This window comes from Branchiostoma floridae, chromosome 13 (assembly GCF_000003815.2).
Source record: "Branchiostoma floridae strain S238N-H82 chromosome 13, Bfl_VNyyK, whole genome shotgun sequence".
In the NCBI taxonomy this organism is placed as follows: Eukaryota; Metazoa; Chordata; class Leptocardii; order Amphioxiformes; family Branchiostomatidae; genus Branchiostoma; species Branchiostoma floridae.
Genome location: NC_049991.1, coordinates 22,228,400 through 22,245,154, shown reverse-complemented (window position 1 = coordinate 22,245,154; position 16,755 = coordinate 22,228,400). Strand labels below are relative to the sequence as shown.

The 16,755-nt window shown below is 46.5% G+C and overlaps 1 protein-coding gene across 1 annotated transcript in view; it reads left to right on the top strand.

Moving 5' to 3' along the window:
• Window positions 1-16,755, top strand: part of LOC118428677 (protein flightless-1 homolog) — a 37,186-nt gene that overhangs the window by 19,656 nt on the left and 775 nt on the right. The window contains exons 13-38 of the mRNA XM_035838792.1: window positions 808-887; window positions 1,903-1,991; window positions 2,806-2,939; window positions 3,299-3,345; window positions 4,516-4,581; window positions 5,944-6,031; window positions 6,180-6,337; window positions 6,822-6,847; window positions 6,946-7,123; window positions 7,363-7,447; window positions 7,798-7,888; window positions 8,494-8,607; window positions 10,212-10,323; window positions 11,983-12,069; window positions 12,314-12,410; window positions 12,532-12,576; window positions 12,690-12,734; window positions 12,894-12,938; window positions 13,177-13,255; window positions 13,699-13,759; window positions 13,878-14,024; window positions 14,431-14,468; window positions 14,652-14,778; window positions 15,154-15,243; window positions 16,201-16,293; window positions 16,554-16,667. Of these exons, the coding sequence (XP_035694685.1) occupies window positions 808-887; window positions 1,903-1,991; window positions 2,806-2,939; window positions 3,299-3,345; window positions 4,516-4,581; window positions 5,944-6,031; window positions 6,180-6,337; window positions 6,822-6,847; window positions 6,946-7,123; window positions 7,363-7,447; window positions 7,798-7,888; window positions 8,494-8,607; window positions 10,212-10,323; window positions 11,983-12,069; window positions 12,314-12,410; window positions 12,532-12,576; window positions 12,690-12,734; window positions 12,894-12,938; window positions 13,177-13,255; window positions 13,699-13,759; window positions 13,878-14,024; window positions 14,431-14,468; window positions 14,652-14,778; window positions 15,154-15,243; window positions 16,201-16,293; window positions 16,554-16,667 (2,336 nt within the window). The remainder of the gene's footprint in view (window positions 1-807; window positions 888-1,902; window positions 1,992-2,805; window positions 2,940-3,298; window positions 3,346-4,515; window positions 4,582-5,943; window positions 6,032-6,179; window positions 6,338-6,821; window positions 6,848-6,945; window positions 7,124-7,362; window positions 7,448-7,797; window positions 7,889-8,493; window positions 8,608-10,211; window positions 10,324-11,982; window positions 12,070-12,313; window positions 12,411-12,531; window positions 12,577-12,689; window positions 12,735-12,893; window positions 12,939-13,176; window positions 13,256-13,698; window positions 13,760-13,877; window positions 14,025-14,430; window positions 14,469-14,651; window positions 14,779-15,153; window positions 15,244-16,200; window positions 16,294-16,553; window positions 16,668-16,755) is intronic.

The following is a 16,755-nucleotide window of genomic DNA, read 5'->3' as shown; positions in this document are numbered from 1 at the left end:
GGGGAGGGGGGGCGGAAATGGGTTGAAGTTCAGCACAGAGGAACAGGGGTGTGAGTTACTGAGCTGACAGGGTCGTGGTTTTGCCTGTTTGCTTGTTGTTCACCTTGTAGTGGCTAGTGGCACACGTAAGTCAGCTGGTTTCCCTGCTGTTTCAGGAGCAGGGTATGATTATTGAACAAAGTCTTCTTCGTTTCACAGCCTTTTTATTCTTCCGTAGACGTTTCAGGAACGAAGAAGAAGACTTTGTTCGATTTACCTACCAACCTGATGATACTATTTAGGGAGGGTATGATTATGTTTTTAGAGGGAGGGCCCTTCCCCTTTGATATCCATGACAGACCTCCTCAAACACAGGACCCGTTTTACTTCCAGTCCAAAAGACAGGTGCATGATGACTCCCCAACCGAGATGCCCTACCCAGGAATTAAACCTGGGTCCCCAGTTACCAATTGGAACCAGGATCTCCACTGTGCAGCTGGCACCAGTTGAGCCACAGGGACATCCCTACCCTGGCTTAACACACCTGGTCCACTTTTTTACACAAGTACAAAATGAGTTAGTTAATGTACATGCTGTTTAGAGAATCATTGGGGGGGGGGGGGGCATTATACCTTACTGTTGTCATTATCATTGCTCAGGTTTTCTTGGTCTGAATGATATGTAAGAACAGAGGCTGTATACGTATACCTGCCCACCCAATAGCACAGACCAAGGAAGGGTCTGCATGTAAGACTTTGATGATTCTGACCTAAGTTTACCGAGGAAGGGTCTAAGACTCCATGATGCTGACCTAAGTCTCCCCTGCAGCCTCCAAGGACCCCCTGGCCAGGAAGATGCGGCTCAGGAAGGTCAAGGACACAGCTGGGGACAGCGACAAGGTTCTCAAGGTCAGACAAATGTCTCAGATAATGTTTTATATTTATTGAACTTCTTAAGTCAGTTCAGATTAAAACAGCGCTCATCTGGCTACACATTTGAGCCCAACATGTGGCCATGGAGGCAGGTTTCTTGTATGAAATTATCATTCAAGGGAACAGTCAAAGCTGGAGCAGCTCTTCTCAAATTGCCTTCTCTGTGTTTTTTATTTTTTTTAGTTTTTGAGTAGTTGTTTCACCTGAAATCTCATAAAAGACAAAAGAGCATCCGATTCAGCAGATATAACAGGTTTTTATACCTGACAACTGAAACCTAAACCATACTGATGCCTCACACCCATCTTTGCAGGTGTGACTCTGTATTTGTGCTGTTTCTCCACGTAGAGAACAATGAAAATTTACATAACAATAACTCAACAGTCAGAAACCTGAGAACAGGCAGCCATGTTGTCTGATATCACCGGCCCACTCTTATGACACCAACATTGCAACTTAGAGTTTTCAAATCTGGCAGAAATTACCATTACCAAATTAGTTTTATTTCAAAAGTTTCCCCAGTATTTACACTTAGAAAGTAGAGAGCTGACCACCCCTTTCAGCTGAGATGATTTGATAGGGAAGTACACTTGAACTTCTGAAACGTGAAGTTTTGTGCAGTCTGAGTCAGTTGTCTGTATGGTGGATAGGAAGAACAGACTTGTCACTGCAACATGGTAAGAAACTGATAATTGTTACTTCATCTGGCAGAAGTAGCTTTCCATGTTTGGATAGTACATATAGTACATGTAGATGCTGGTGTTTAACCCTACAAGTATCCAGTTCTATAGGGTAAATGTTTAAGTCTCAGAGTGTCATGGTCTCATGATAGACACCTGGTGACATTAAAACAGGACACTCTGATAGTCTAAGGGTTAAACACTCCAAGACTTACTGGCTTTTATATACCAGGCTTTGTAAAAAAATTCTTGGAGTCAAACCCTCAGCTACATCAGTTGTCAGTATAACCTGCTCTTACCTTGCGTTGTAGGGCATGACTGGAGTGACAGAAGAGAAGAACAAAAGGTTGAAGGAGTGGACCAAGGATCAGGAGCAGGAGGGAGACAGACAGGAGGCAAAGTCAGTAGTTGTTACCACGGTTACCTGTAACCTTACAGTAGCTGTTACCAAGGAGTCACCTGTTGCTTGTAACCTTACATTATTCATACTGTGCCTGGGACGTGATAATGTTTGGTAGGGGGGTTTCATGTCTGGATTTTATGATATCCCATAAAGCTTCTTATATCCCACAGGCTTTTTTCCATACTGACTAATTAGAATGCACTTTGCATGCTAGTATGCGACTGTCACAGTAAAAAACTGGAATACCGAACTGGGATGTTGGTACTGATTCTATAAATTTTTGTTTGATATCTAATGTGTATTTTCTGGGGAAGGTAACATAAAAAATCCCCCCATGTTACCTTTAGGCCTCAAGGGCGGAATATGCATGGATATGGAGTGGCCATTGGGTTGAAGTGCGGGTTGGAGTTTGGGGTATGGGGAAACGTTGTAGTGACTGTTTCTGTTCCCCCAGGCCGCGGAGGTGGGACGAGGGTCTGGAGCAACCCTTGGGTTGAAGTGTGGGTTATGTGGGTTACAGTGTGGGTTTTGTGTGGGTTATGTGTGGGTTACAGTGTGGGTTACAGTTTGGGTTATGTGTGGGTCTTGTTCCCCCCAGGCCGCGGAGGTGGGGCGAGGGTCTGAAGCAACCCTAGGGTTGAAGTGTGGGTTATGTGGGTTACAGTGTGGGCTGGAGCATGGGTTAGGGCGTGGGTTACAGTGTGGGTTTTTGTTCCCCCCAGGCTGCGGCGGTGGGACAAGGGTTTGGAGCGGCCCGTGGGTTAGGGCGTGGGTTACAGTGTGGGTTATAATGTGGGTTTTGTTCCCCCAGGCCGCGACGGTGGGACGAGGGTCTGGAGCGGCCGCAGCTCGACTACAGCGACTTCTTCACGGAGGACACGGGACAGACGGCCGGCGTCACCGTCTGGCAGATCGAAAACTTCCTGCCTGTCCTCATCGAGGAAGGTTTGTTTGTTTGTTTGTTTGTTTGTTTGTTTGTTTATAAATGGAGACACGGTTAAGGGGGATTATGGGATATCTGATACAGCTGTGCTGGAACCCCCTGCGGAACCCTGGGGAGGGGAGGGGGGTGGATTCGGCGTTGTAAACAGGCCTGGTTCTTCCCCCAGGCAGATATGGTGAAGTTTGCTATAATGAAATGGCACCAGAAGGCAGTGTTTAAAAGAAAATGCAGGGCCTCAGCTTAGCATGAGTTAAAGATGTGGGATACTGTAGACATCAGTGTAGTATTGTGAGTGATATTTGCTTTAATACAAAATGTAGCATGTCAGCTGTAGAGCTAACTTGTGTTTGTGTCCCCCCAGCCCAACATGGGAAGTTCTACGATGCCGATTGTTACATCATCCTGAAGGTAGGCTTCAAACTATACTGTCTCATGGCACTGCAGTTTGTAGTGACCTTAGGTCAAATAGAAGCCATACAAAAGTTTTTCACTCATAGTCCAGAGTTTTATGTGGGAATTTTGTTTCATCCTTTGTATCTTTGTATTCCCACATTGCTCTGTTTAGCAATGTTGAAAAGACTTATTTACAAGCCAGCAATAGTGACGTACTGTTAGTTTTAGAGTGTAGAAATGTCAATTTTAGAACCTTTTATGCCTACTTGAATACATCTTTATGCTTGATATGTCTTCCTTATAAACATTTAAATGTTATGAAGTCATTTTTGTAATGTATGTGCAAAGTTATGTGTAATGATGGCTTGCCACTGCCCTGTGGTGTGTTCATGTTTTTCTGACAATGTTTCCGACTTGTCTTTTGTCCCTTCTGGGAGACAGCAGGTACAAACTACAGTAACATCCACTACAGCACGGACAGTACCTGCACCTTACCTTACACCTGCTTTAGCACCTGTACTCTTACCTTAGACAGGTGTGGCACCTGTGCACCTACTTGTATCACACAGGTGTGGCACCTGTCGGCTTAAGTCTGAATTTCCTTGCACAGGGTGTCAGAAATCAAGTAATTTGTATATTGAACAGATCACCTCTTAACCACATGTACAGACTGCACCTCTATGGCATATACCACATTGTATGTGTATTTCTTGTCTGGACTTAATGTAACCTGCAGGGAAAGGTTAGGGGTTAGAGGTCAGCTGTAACGACCAGGGCAACACTGACTGGATGGGTTAAAGATTAGAGGTCAGAGTTAAAAGGTTACAGTTTTACAATGTCCATGTGTGTTTTTTACCCAGACCAGCTGTGACGACCAGGGCAACACTGACTGGATGGGTTAGAGGTTAGGGGTTAGAGGCCAGGGTTAAAAGGTGACAGTTTTACAATGTCCATGTGTTTTTTTCTGCAGACCAGCCTTGACGACCAGGGCAACACTGAGTGGATGGGTTAGAGGTTAGGGGTTATAGGTCAGAGTTAGAAGGTTACAGTTTTACAATGTCCATGTGTGTTTTTTCTCCAGACCAGCTGTGACGACCAGGGCAACACTGACTGGATGGGTTAGAGGTTAGGGGTCAGGGTTAAAAGGTGACAGTTTTACAATGTCCATGTGTGTTTTTTCTGCAGACCAGCCTTGACGACCAGGGCAACACTGAGTGGATGATCTTCTACTGGATCGGAGCCGACGCCACAGTAAGACGCATGAAGGGGTCATGACCTCTGACTCTTGACCCTTCTAAACACTTCCTTTCTCCTGAGGATAGTTTGCCAGGACAAACCTTTGCTCTCCTCCTCTGTAGCACCTGTTGGTTTGCCCTGCCCTGAGCTGGTACTGCATCATTCTGTTCTTTCTTTTCCTTTTCCTCCCAGCTGGAGTTCTCTTTTGCTTCTTCAATTTGGTTCCTTCTTCCAGTTTCAGTCCTCCAGTTTCAGTCCTCCAGTTACAGTCCTCCAGTTACAGTCGTCCTTCCTATGTTCCAAAGGGATGGGATGGTCACACACATCATGGCAAGCAGAGAGCAGTCTTGGAATAGTCGTACATGTGAAGTACAGAAGCCACAGAAAATCCTAGTTCTGTCACAGCCGATGAAAATTGTACAAAATGTGACCTTTCCATAAGTCTGAGGGATTTACCTTTTCCAGAAGCAGACGGAACTGTTTTTGTTTCCTTTTACAGCTCTTTCTTCTGCAGCTGTTTTTTCTTCTGTTCTAACAGTAACCTTCCCCTCCATGTTTCCAGCTCTCCCTACCTTCTGCTGGTCCATGGTTCATCTCTGTTACAGCTCTTCATTCGTTCTGTTCTTCCTTCTCTCTGCTGTTCTTCTTTCTTCTGTTCTCATAGTAACTTTTTCCCTTTATGTTACTTTCTGTTGCTACTTAGACAATCATACAAGACCAGGAACAGAAAATTTGGCAGATTTTCTTCTGGATTGGCAAAGACTCTTCTGTGAGGCTCATGTCTTTTTCTTTTCTTGCTTCATCTCTGCTTTCTCCCCTTCAAGGGGAAGGAGCGGTTTTCATTCTGCTGTTTTTTCTTTGCTTGGAGCCAAACATTAGTCTAAGATCAGAATCAAACTAATTAAATCTTGCATCCGTTGCCAATTCTTGATTTACTTAAGATTAAAACAGTTGTCTAAGTTACGTAAGTACCAGTAAAAATATCTGTATTGCATGTTCTTAATTAGTTTCTGTAAGAGATTTTCCTTCCTAGTTCTGTCAAAACAGAGCAAAATTAATACGCATGTTTGTGCACCTTCTATGAAGTTGCTTCCTTCTCGTCCCTTGTTACAAAATGCAGTAGAGAGAATGTTGGAACAAATTTCACAGCCCTTATCTTCCCCTGCACTGTTGGACGTGCATACGCGATGAAACTTCAGTTTTACAATTTAAGACAACCCATTATCTATCGTAAATATTCATAAGTAAATGAATCGATAAATAATTATAGAAACTGTTGATGTTGGAGAAAAAAGACAATATATTTCCCCTGATATAGTCCAATTTGCAGTACTGTTTGCCCAGCTCTGCTCACATTAACACTGTTTCCTGTCGCAGCTGGATAAAAAAGCCTGCGCCGCGATTCACTCCGTCAACTTGAGGAACCTTCTGGGCGCCGAGTGTAGAACCATCAGGGAAGAGCAAGGTTAGTTTGACAACAAATTTACATAAACAAGGTGTGACAGAGCTAACATGTAACAATAGATATAAACAAGGTCTTAGTCTGTCCAGTAAAAGTGGCTGAAGTGTAAGCAAAGTCCTGTAATGTCCTGCCCCTGTTGTTGTGCCTTCAGCTGACGAGAGTGAGGAGTTCCTGGAGGTTTTTGACCACAACATCTCGTACATCGAGGGCGGCACAGCGAGCGGCTTCTTCACAGTGGAGGACACGCAGTACACCGTGCGCATGTATCGGGTTTCCATCCCGAAAACGTACAACATTCACCTGGAGCCAGTAAGTACCACACACATCTGTCTCATGCACATCACATGTCAATCACATGTCTGTCACATGTACTGTTGCCATTTCAGCTAGTTGGAGAAAACTGAAGCCAAAACACACACTGGAGTCCTAAAAATAGGGCTCAAATGCTACATTCCTTATGGTTGGTCAAAGTTTATGCATCCTGATTGGTTGATTCTGTAAAGGTGCCATTTTACAGTAGTCAGTTTGAATTTCCGTGGTCGTGGCTTCTTGTGTTGAGAGGGTTAATACAACAGTCTAACTATGATATAACTGCCCCCCTCCCCAGGTTCCAGTGACCTCTAACTATCTGCCCCCCTCCCCAGGTTCCAGTGAACTCTAACTAACTGCCCCCCCTCCCCAGGTTCCAGTGACCTCTAACTATCTGCCCCCCTCCCCAGGTCGTGGTGACCTCTAACTATCTGCCCCCCTCCCCAGGTACCAGTGACCTCTAACTATCTGCCCCCCTCCCCAGGTTCCAGTGAAGCAGGAAACCAGAGGGTAATGCTACATGAAGGGTCAACTGAAGGGCAAAGGGCATTATAGCTTGTAGGATACGTAGTCCTAGACTGTCTTATAACATTCCATTTGATGGTCAGTCTTCTTAATATGGTAAAGTTTTGCTGTACTTTGATTGACATCTCTTCCTCCAGGCTGATGGCAGAAAAAATCAACAAGAACGAGCGGAAAAACGAGGCGGAAATCAGCGTCATTCGGCAGGGCCAGGAGACCAAGGCCTTCTGGGAGCTGCTAGGAGGTCTGCCTGATGAGATTATGGTAAGGTGCCCATCTGAGAATGGGGTAAAGGGGAATCACTGTTCTTCTGTATCATATGAAGCTGCTGTAGTATAGAAATAGTCTGTCCAATTTTGCTCCATACTATTGTACTGACTGATGACAGTTTTTGTTTCAGCTTGAAATCCTTGTCATGTCACTCACTTCCACCTGCAGCCCAATGTACATGTACCTACGGTATAATTTTTTATATATAATGATGTGATTTTGACCCCCCACAGCCCCACGTACCTGACGACTTTGCGCCGCCCAAACCCAGACTGTACCAGGTGTGCTTGGGGATGGGATACTTGGAGCTGCCACAAGGTGAGCATCTTTCTCACAGCCTCTCAACTGTGCACTCTGCATGGATATTACTGTTCTGGTATTTTCATGTTGTTAGTGTTTCATGCAATAGGCCATGGAAAGCCTTACCCCTGTTTTGATGCAGAGTTTTGATAATATCCAAATCAAATGTGATACTAATTTTTGTCTATTGAGACCAATCAATTGTTGACCAGTGTATTATTCTGTCACAAACAGAGACATTGCATGTATGTCATGAGTAAGTCACACATTACATCACATGAACGTCACATGTACATCACATGTACATCACATGAGTATCACATGAACATCACATGCACATCACATGTTGTTGTTGTTGTTGTTGGCAGTTGAGCTTGGGTCGGGCCAGCGGCTGCGGAAGGTTGTGCTGAACACCAGGAATGTCTACATCCTGGACTGCTACTCCGACGTGTTCGTGTGGTGAGTACATAATCATACACCCCCTCTGGCAGTTCAGCGTGGCACTGCAGTCGACTTGTGCATTGTCAGTGAATATGCTAAAAGTAAATGTGGCATGTGAACTTAATACATAGGATTTTATGTAAACATTTGAAGAGAGAAGGGTGCAATTTCCAGAGGCAGTACTGCATAATTACAGCATAATTATTTTGAGAACAGAATGCTTAAATTTGGTTCCTCCTTCCCTGCCCCCCTCCCGCAGGTTGGGCAGTAAGGGTGCAGAAAGAGTTTGTCCTGACTGACCTTGACCTTTGTTCCCCGCCCCCCTCCCGCAGGTTGGGCAGGAAGGGTGCAGAAAGAGTTTGTCCTGACTGACCTTGACCTTTGTTCCCCGCCCCCCTCCCGCAGGTTGGGCAGGAAGGGTGCAGAAAGTTTTTGTCCTGACTGACCTTGACCTTTGTTCCCTGCCCCCCTCCCGCAGATTGGGCAGGAAGGGTGCAGAAAGTTTTTGTCCTGACTGACCTTGACCCTTGTTCCCCGCCCCCTCCCACAGGTTGGACAGGAAGGGTGCAGAAAGTTTTTGTCCTGACTGACCTTGACCTTTGTTCCCCGCCCCCCTCCCGCAGGTTGGGCAGGAAGTCGACCCGGCTGGTGAGGGCAGCAGCGCTGAAACTGTCCCAGGAACTCTGCAACATGCTGCCCAGACCTGACGTTGCCATGGTAACAAGAGTACAGGAAGGGTAGGTTTTCATCTAACTTGGATCAACCAGAAGTTGCCAACTTTCATCTATTTATTTAAAGTTGATATTTGCTCCTGGAAAATCTATGTTATAGATATGACTTCTTATTTTTAGTTTTTCAATCCTGTGTTGACTTCAAAACTTAGTAAGGAAGTCACTGAAGCACTCTTGAACAGGTGACCTTGCCATTTGACCTCCAGGAAAGGAAGAAAACTGTCCTGTTTCATGTTGCCGTAACGATATGGGTGTTTGACCCAGAAGCCGAACCCAGTCCTGGGTTTGAAACCCTTCACATGCCACAGAGATTCAAACTTTGACCTCCCATGATCCTCTACTGCAGCACAGAGACGCAGGCCTTCAAGTGCCGTTTCCCCGACTGGACCGATATCCTCCCACTGGACTATACCAAAACTCCGGAGGGGGCCCTCAGGGAGAAGTGGGTTTGCCCATGCATGCCAAACTGCATGATTTCTCCTCACGGCTGTAGCCTGTGCACAGATCACCCCCGCCCACGTAATGGTTGTGTCCGCTCAAACTCCATCCCACCTCCATTCAGAACTGTGTCTGGCAGATTGAGTTCCATAATCAGTCTGACAAACCTGATGATAGTCTGAGGGAAATTGTACTCTGGCGATATAGATGCAGAAAAATGGCAAGTTGATGCTCTGAAAGTCAAACACTGAAAACTGCCTTTGCCCTTCTTCTGCGAAGTCAAAGTCCCCACGAAAGTGAATGTCTTTAATTTTCCCATTAACCCCAGCATAAGAAGGTTTTCTAGTGAATATTTGAGTCTGAACTGGCCATGTTGTACAGGTCCCCTCGGTAGTCACTAGCGCAGGTTTGGCTGTATTACAGTCATGCAGACGCCTCATGAAGAGTTAAACAATTAAACCAGAGTCCTCCCCCCATCTTCCTGTCGGCAGAATTACATGTCAAACTGGCACCACAAAACCCAACTGAGAACACACAATTTCAGGTTAACCTTCCACCAGCCCCAGTCCTGTTCATGCATGTTGGTTCAGGCCTGTGCAGGTTTAGACACCATGGAAGAGTGTACGCTGTAATGATTATTCTACGGAAAGGACCCGTCACTAACCACATGTTCTACCTGTAGTCAGGATAAGCAGAACATTATCATGTCTGACATTTTGTCTCCACCACATTTGTGTACAGCAGTCTGTCTGCATGCTCTGATGTGTGTAGGTTCAGGTAATGAACAACTGTGGAGTGCAGAGCTTAGCCTGTAGCACTTTCGTCTCTTGTAGTTTGTAGTCAAACAGATGAAAATACTGTGTATTAGTGCAGTAATGAATCACAGTTGTAGAAAAAGATGCCACAATGATGTTATGATCCTAACCTTGTAAGTTTTACTCATCTGGTAGCTTGGACATTATTTATTCACTAATGCATCGTTCTAAGACAGAAAACAACATGAAAAACACTGTAAATGTATCCTTAGAGCTTTCCTTGTCAATCAAACATTTCGATCCTAGTTAGACAAGACAAAAGGACCAAGGAGAATTATGTTTAATGTGCAGGGATATGCTGTCATGTAGGTTGGTAAAGACTGATAAGTCGATTGATTGATTGATTGACCTGTACAGGACGGAGACGCAGGTGTTCAAGTCCAAGTTTACCGGCTGGGACGACATCGTTCCTGTGGACTATACCAAAAGTGCAGAGGAGGCGCACAAGGGCGGCCCTGAGATCAAACGGGTACGTGGGGCGGGTAGGCTGGGTGGGTAGGCTGGGTGGGACTGAGCCAGGTTGTATGGGACTGGGTAGGCTGGGTTGGATGACTGTGTTAAGGTCACAGCTGATTTTGATTGTTGAAATGATCTGGTCTGTCTCTGTTTGCCCTTCTATCTTGTGGTGATTCCATGCTCAATCAGTTTGTGCACTGGGTACCATATTAGCATAGCATCAACTTCGCTGATGTGCAAGGACTTGTGCCTGAGGATCCCGAGTTTGTTGTGCATGTGGATTTCTTGGTTTATCTAGATCCTGTACGGAAAAGTTTGCCTTGAAGAAGCTGTGTGTGTTGTACAATGTGATGTATTTTGCACCCTTCTGTGTACAAGTGTGAGTCTGTCCCCCACTGTTGCCCCCCCATGTCTCCTGTTGCCCCCCATGTCTCCTGTTGCCCCTCACGTGTCCCATCCTGAACGTGTGCATGTGAACCTAGCGGTTAGAAAAGACGCTTGACAAGAGCAGGGAGGATTCTGGGAGTCTGGGCAGCGGCACCCCCTGGACCAGTCTGGAGTCACTCAGTGTGCTGGAGGAGGAAGATGAGGAGGAGGAGGAGGAGGTAGGGCGGGGCTGTTGCCATGGCAACCTTTACCATCAGACTACAGACATTGCCTGAATACATTCCACAGACGTCAAGGCCACATTGATTTTATTGTGTAAAGCTGTAAACATGGTTTTCTGTAAAACGGTAGAATTTGAAACATGTAAACAACACACTTCTTGGAAATATCACATCCATTCAGCAACACTTAAAGATTACTTAAAAAGTACACTGCCTCCTAGACTTTGCAGTAAAAAACATCCCTGCAGTATTGGGGCTTTGATTCCTTATTTTACACCCCAATCTGCTCAACAGTGTGGCTGTGTGAAAACAAGCAGAAAAATGTGTGTTACAGTAAACATGACATCAGATGTGCATTTCTGAGGAAATATAATATATGATTGTAATTTCAATCAGGCTGAAAGACATTGGTGAAGATTATGTTTTAATATTGTAGAAAGAGTAAAACTTTACAACGGTAGTTTGTCTCTGCATGACCTCAATAGTCTGACACTAGCCGGCCTGCACAGCACGGCACGAGTCGTTTCTCCTCGTCGTGGTGTCCTGGCCGTGACTCGTAACCATGGTAACCATGGTGCCAGGTAACCACGGTAACCCGGTGCCTGAGTCAACAGTAACGTTTCTCTGACGCTTTCCGCTGCCGACAGCAGGTAACAAACTTCTCTCCTCTTCACTAGCCAAAGTCTGTAGCTGTAACATTACACAATAGTTTAGGTAACATGATAGCCTAATGTACAGGTAACACGATAGGACTCACCTTGGACAGGTACCAGGCAGGCTGCAGGTACCACAGGTAAACCATCTCCGTACTTACCCCCCTCCCCTCTTTATTTACCCCCCTTCCTCTGTAACCCTGCTCCTCTCTGTGTAACTTCTACCCCCCCTGTGCATGTTCTGTTCTCTGTATGTTGGTGCATGTCAGCATGTGCGTATGACTTGTTCACTGTGTATCATACCATGTGTTTATATTATACCTAATGTGTTTAACATATACCAACTGACAGACAACATCTGCTCTATTCCATGAGTGAAAGTGTTCCTTAAGTGTTTGTTGTCATCCGCAGGATGAGGAGCAGGCTAAGAAGGAGGCTAAGACGGACCTGTCGGCCCTCTTCATGCCCCGACAGCCGCCCATGTCCTCAGCAGAGGCCGTAAGTTCTGCTTGGTTTGTCTCAAGGTGGAGAAGCAGGAAAACAGAGTTTTGACTCTTGGAACTGTAAAATTTTAATTTTTTCTCCTTGTTTTTTGCGGATGCAGCAACTTCAAATTTAGAAAGTTGAGCTGTTCTGTAAGATAAAATGACAAACAAAAACAGCCGTGTGCACCTGCCCAGCTTTCCTGATGCAAGCTAAACTTGGTGCTGTGTTTATTCATTTGTCTCTCTGCCCTGTTTAGGAACAGCTGATGGAGGAGTGGAACGAGGATCTGGACGGGATGGAGTCGTTTGTTCTGGAGGGCAAGAAGTTTGTCCGACTACCTGAGGAGGAGATCGGTAAGTCAGAAACTGGAATCATTGGAGATAGTTTTACACTGTATACTGGGTTTCTTCCACAGCGTGTTCCTGTTTTGGTACTGTACTGTATGAACTCTAACCCTTGCCCTGTACCCCCCAGGTCACTTCTACAGCGGAGACAGTTATGTGTTCCTGTGCCGGTACTGTAAGAACTCTAACCCTTGCCCTGTAACCCCCAGGTCACTTCTGCAGCGGGCACAGTAACGTGTTCCTATGCCAGTACTGTATGAACTCTAACCTCTGCCCTGTTACCCCCAGGTCACTTCTACAGCGGGGACAGTTACGTGTTCCTGTGCCAGTACTGTATGAACTCTAACCTCTGCCCTGTACGTGTTCCTGTGCCGGTACTGTAAGAACTCTAACCCTTGCCCTGTACCCCCCAGGTCACTTCTACAGCGGAGACAGTAACGTGTTCCTGTGCCGGTACTGTATGAACTCTTACCTCTTCCCTGTAACCCCCAGGTCACTTCTACAGCGGGGACAGTTACGTGTTCCTGTGCCAGTACTGTATGAACTCTAACCTCTGCCCTGTACGTGTTCCTGTGCCGGTACTGTATGAACTCTAACCCTTGCCCTGTACCCCCCAGGTCACTTCTACAGCGGAGACAGTAACATGTTCCTGTGCCGGTACTGTATGAACTCTAACCTCTTCCCTGTAACCCCCAGGTCACTTCTACAGCGGGGACAGTTACGTGTTCCTGTGCCGGTACTGTATGAACTCTAACCTCTTCCCTGTAACCCCCAGGTCACTTCTTCAGCGGGGACAGTTACGTCTGGCAGGGCCGAGACGCAAGCAACATGGGCTGGCTCACTTTCACTTTCAGGTAGGGCTGGCTCACTTTCACTTTCAGGTAAGGCTGGCTCACTTTCACTTTCAGGTAGGGTTGGCTCACTTTCACTTTCAGGTAGGGCTGGCTCACTTTCACTTTCAGGTAAGGCTGGCTCACTTTCACTTTAAGGTAGGTTCGGCTCACTTTCACTTTAAGGTAGGGCTGGCTCACTTTCATTTTCAGGTAAGGCTGGCTCACTTTCACTTTCAGGTAAGGCTGGCTCACTTTAAGGTAAGGCTGGCTCACTTTCACTTTTAGGTAAGGCTGGCTCACTTTCATTTTCAGGTAGGTCTGGCTCACTTCACTTTCAAGTTCAGCCTTTCCTGTACACGTTCAGCTGTGGGGGGGGGGGCGTTGAGGTGATAAAGGCTTTTATTTTTCGTTGGTCGGTAACTCTTGAGTCAGTGATACTTACCCCTCGTTGTTTCTTCCCTCAGCCTGCAGAAGAAGTTTGAGTCGCTGTTCCCAGGAAAACTGGAGGTGGTGAGAACACACCAGGTCAGAGTCTTAGTTATTTACACATTTTATTTTCTATCAAAAGGCAATTTTTCCAGTTGCCATTGTTTTTCCAATCTGGAAGATGTCTTTCCAACAGTTCTGCTTCTCCCTTTCACAGCAACAAGAGAACCTGAAGTTCCTGGCTCACTTCAAGAAGAAGTTCATCATCCACCAAGGTCACAGGAAGGACAAACCAGCAGAGCCGCAGCCGTCGCTGTTCCAGATCAGGGCCAACGGCAGCCCGCTCTGCACCAGGTGTATCCAGGTCAGGTCAGGGGTCACAGGGCAAGGGTCAGGGGGCATGTAGTACAGTAAACACAGCCTGCTCTGCACCAGATGTATCCAGGTCAGGTCAGGGGTCACAGGGGAAGGGTCAGGGGGCATGTAGTACAGTATCAACAGCCCTCTCTGCACCAGGTGAGGGCAGGGGGGCGAGGGTCAGGGAAAGGGTCAGGAGGGGAGCATGTAGAACATGTACAAACTCTGAGTTTGGACTGGATGGATGTTTGAGAACGTGCCAAGGAAGAACAGGTGCTCAGTGTAGTTTAACACTGCATGGGGAGTGGCCAGCTGCTGGTAGGGCTGATTTTAACTTAGACATGGGGAGTGTAGTATACATGTACATGTATTTGATAAAAACCTGATGACAACATGGCTGCTTTTCCCCACAGATCCCAGCTGAGGGCAAACTGCTAAACTCGGAGTTCTGGTGAGTTTCTTGTTTTGTTATTTTGTTATCATTATAAACTTGCAAGATATGGAGAGTCCTCAGAAACTGCAGCTATTTTGAAGAGTCTTTTAATGTATTAACTTGATTTACTGGTAAGCTTTGTTTTGCTTCACCCTTTGAATTCCAACACTTGCAAATAGTCAAATGTCTGTTTCCCCCCAGCTACATCCTGAAGGTTCCGTTTGACAACGACGAGACGAACGGGATAGTGTACGTGTGGATCGGGCGCTGCTCCGAACCCGACGAGGCAAAACTGGTGGAGGACGTCTCCAACGACATCAACCCCAACGTAAGTCAGGGTCACGCACCACGAACTCTAACCTATGCCCTGTAACCCCTAAAGACATCAAACCAATGTAAGTCAGGCTCACGCCTCGTGAACTCTAACCTATGCCCTGTAACCTCTAAAGACATCAACCCCAACGTATGTCAGGGTCACGTCCCATGAACTCTAACTTATGCCTTGTAACCTATGTTCTGTATTCCATCAAGACTTCAGCCCCAAAGTAAGTTGATAATGGGATGATAAGAGTTGTATATAACGATAATAATGATGTCCATTTTATCCCCAGTGCCCTTACAGTGTCCAGATCCTAAGCCGGAGAGAGTTGATAAGAGTTAGTATATAAGTATTGATAATGATGATGTCTGTTCTGTTCCCCAGGGCTCCTACAGTGTGCAGATCCTGAACGAGGGGGAGGAGCCCGAGAACTTCTTCTGGGTGGCGCTGGGCGGGCGGACCGAGTATGAGGAGGTGAGACACACATGGGGGAACGGGGGGGGAGAGTAGAAGCAGTGAAGCTTTAGGCTGGGGTGGGAAGTACTGTGGAGATCACCAGAAGCAAAGTTGACTCTGTATGAGTGAGTTAATAACCTAAGAAGTCCTCTCTGCTTTACTGTCTGTGTGTTGTTCCCTGCTTCTCCAGGGTCAGATGTGCTTGCACATAGATGTTCTCTAGTATTATCCATTGAGTTATCTGCCCTTCAAGTTGTGAATGGAGTTTGCTGATAGGAGAGAACTATGCAGTCATGGAAATGGTCTTTGTTTCCTTTCCTCAATTTCATTAGAAGCTAGAAGTCTGGACTGAATAGAGACTGATGAGGAACCAGATCTTAGAGCATGTTTTACAAATGTGTTACACTCCCTAAGTGGGACCGCGTGGCACGATCGGGAGCGCGTTGGTCTCAGGCCCGAAAGGTCCCGGGTTCAAATCCGCTTGCCGTGTCACCGATCTTGTGCCCTTGGGAAAGGCACTTTACACGACTTTCCTCGCCTAACTCAGGTGTAAATGAGTACATAGCTGCGGCTAGTGGCAGTGACAGGCCTTTGTTGTGGTGACAGGCCATAGGGGCATGTTCGGGCATGACGCACCCGCCATGACACACGAGTCAGGGGTAGGAGGAACCCCTTGCATCCTTGGTCGGAAGTCCTCCTAGGAGATGGAAACTCCAAATAATAAAACCTGCATCTGCTGGGGCCGTCTTACGGGGCAAAACAGTTCTGTCCCTGTAGGACTTAGTGCGCCAGTAGACGAGAGGGTGGAGAAGGGAGTGCACATCCCTCCTTCACCTTAACAAGTCACGTGCAGGCCAGGCAGACTGGTTGTCTAATCAACCTTGTCTGCCTACCATTGATCTTCGTATACGAAGAAACAGCCATCACACTCCCTAAGCCAGCTTGTTTAACCCATTATGCCCCCCCCCCCTCCAGGATGCAGAGTTCATGCGGCACACGCGGCTGTTCCGCTGCTCTAATGAGAAGGGATTCTTCACCGTGTCCGAGAAGTGCTCAGACTTCTGCCAGGTGGGAATTATATAGCACTAAACATTCTGTTCTTTCTCATTGAATAAAGAGACTCTTTTTTTACACAACCAGTGCTTTATTCTCACCGACGTTTCGGTGAGAATAAAGCACTGGTTGTGTAAAAAAAGAGTCTCTTTATTCAGTGACGTACCAACCTGATGAAACTGTTCACGGATGCTCTTTCTCATGTTTCTGGGTTTGTTTTTTTCAATGAATAACAGGTTAAAGTGTCTAAACTAAACTGTTGTTGTTGACCCAAGGATGACCTTGCTGATGATGATGTCATGCTGCTCGACACCGGAGCGGAAGTGTTCGTCTGGGTGGGGCCGACTGCGAGTCAGATCGAGGCTAAACTGGCCATCAAGAGTGCACAGGTGAGGGGGCAGAGGTCGGGGGTTAGGGGTCAGGAGCACAGTTTGTCTGGGTGGGGCCGACTGCGAGTCAGATCGAGGCTAAACTGGC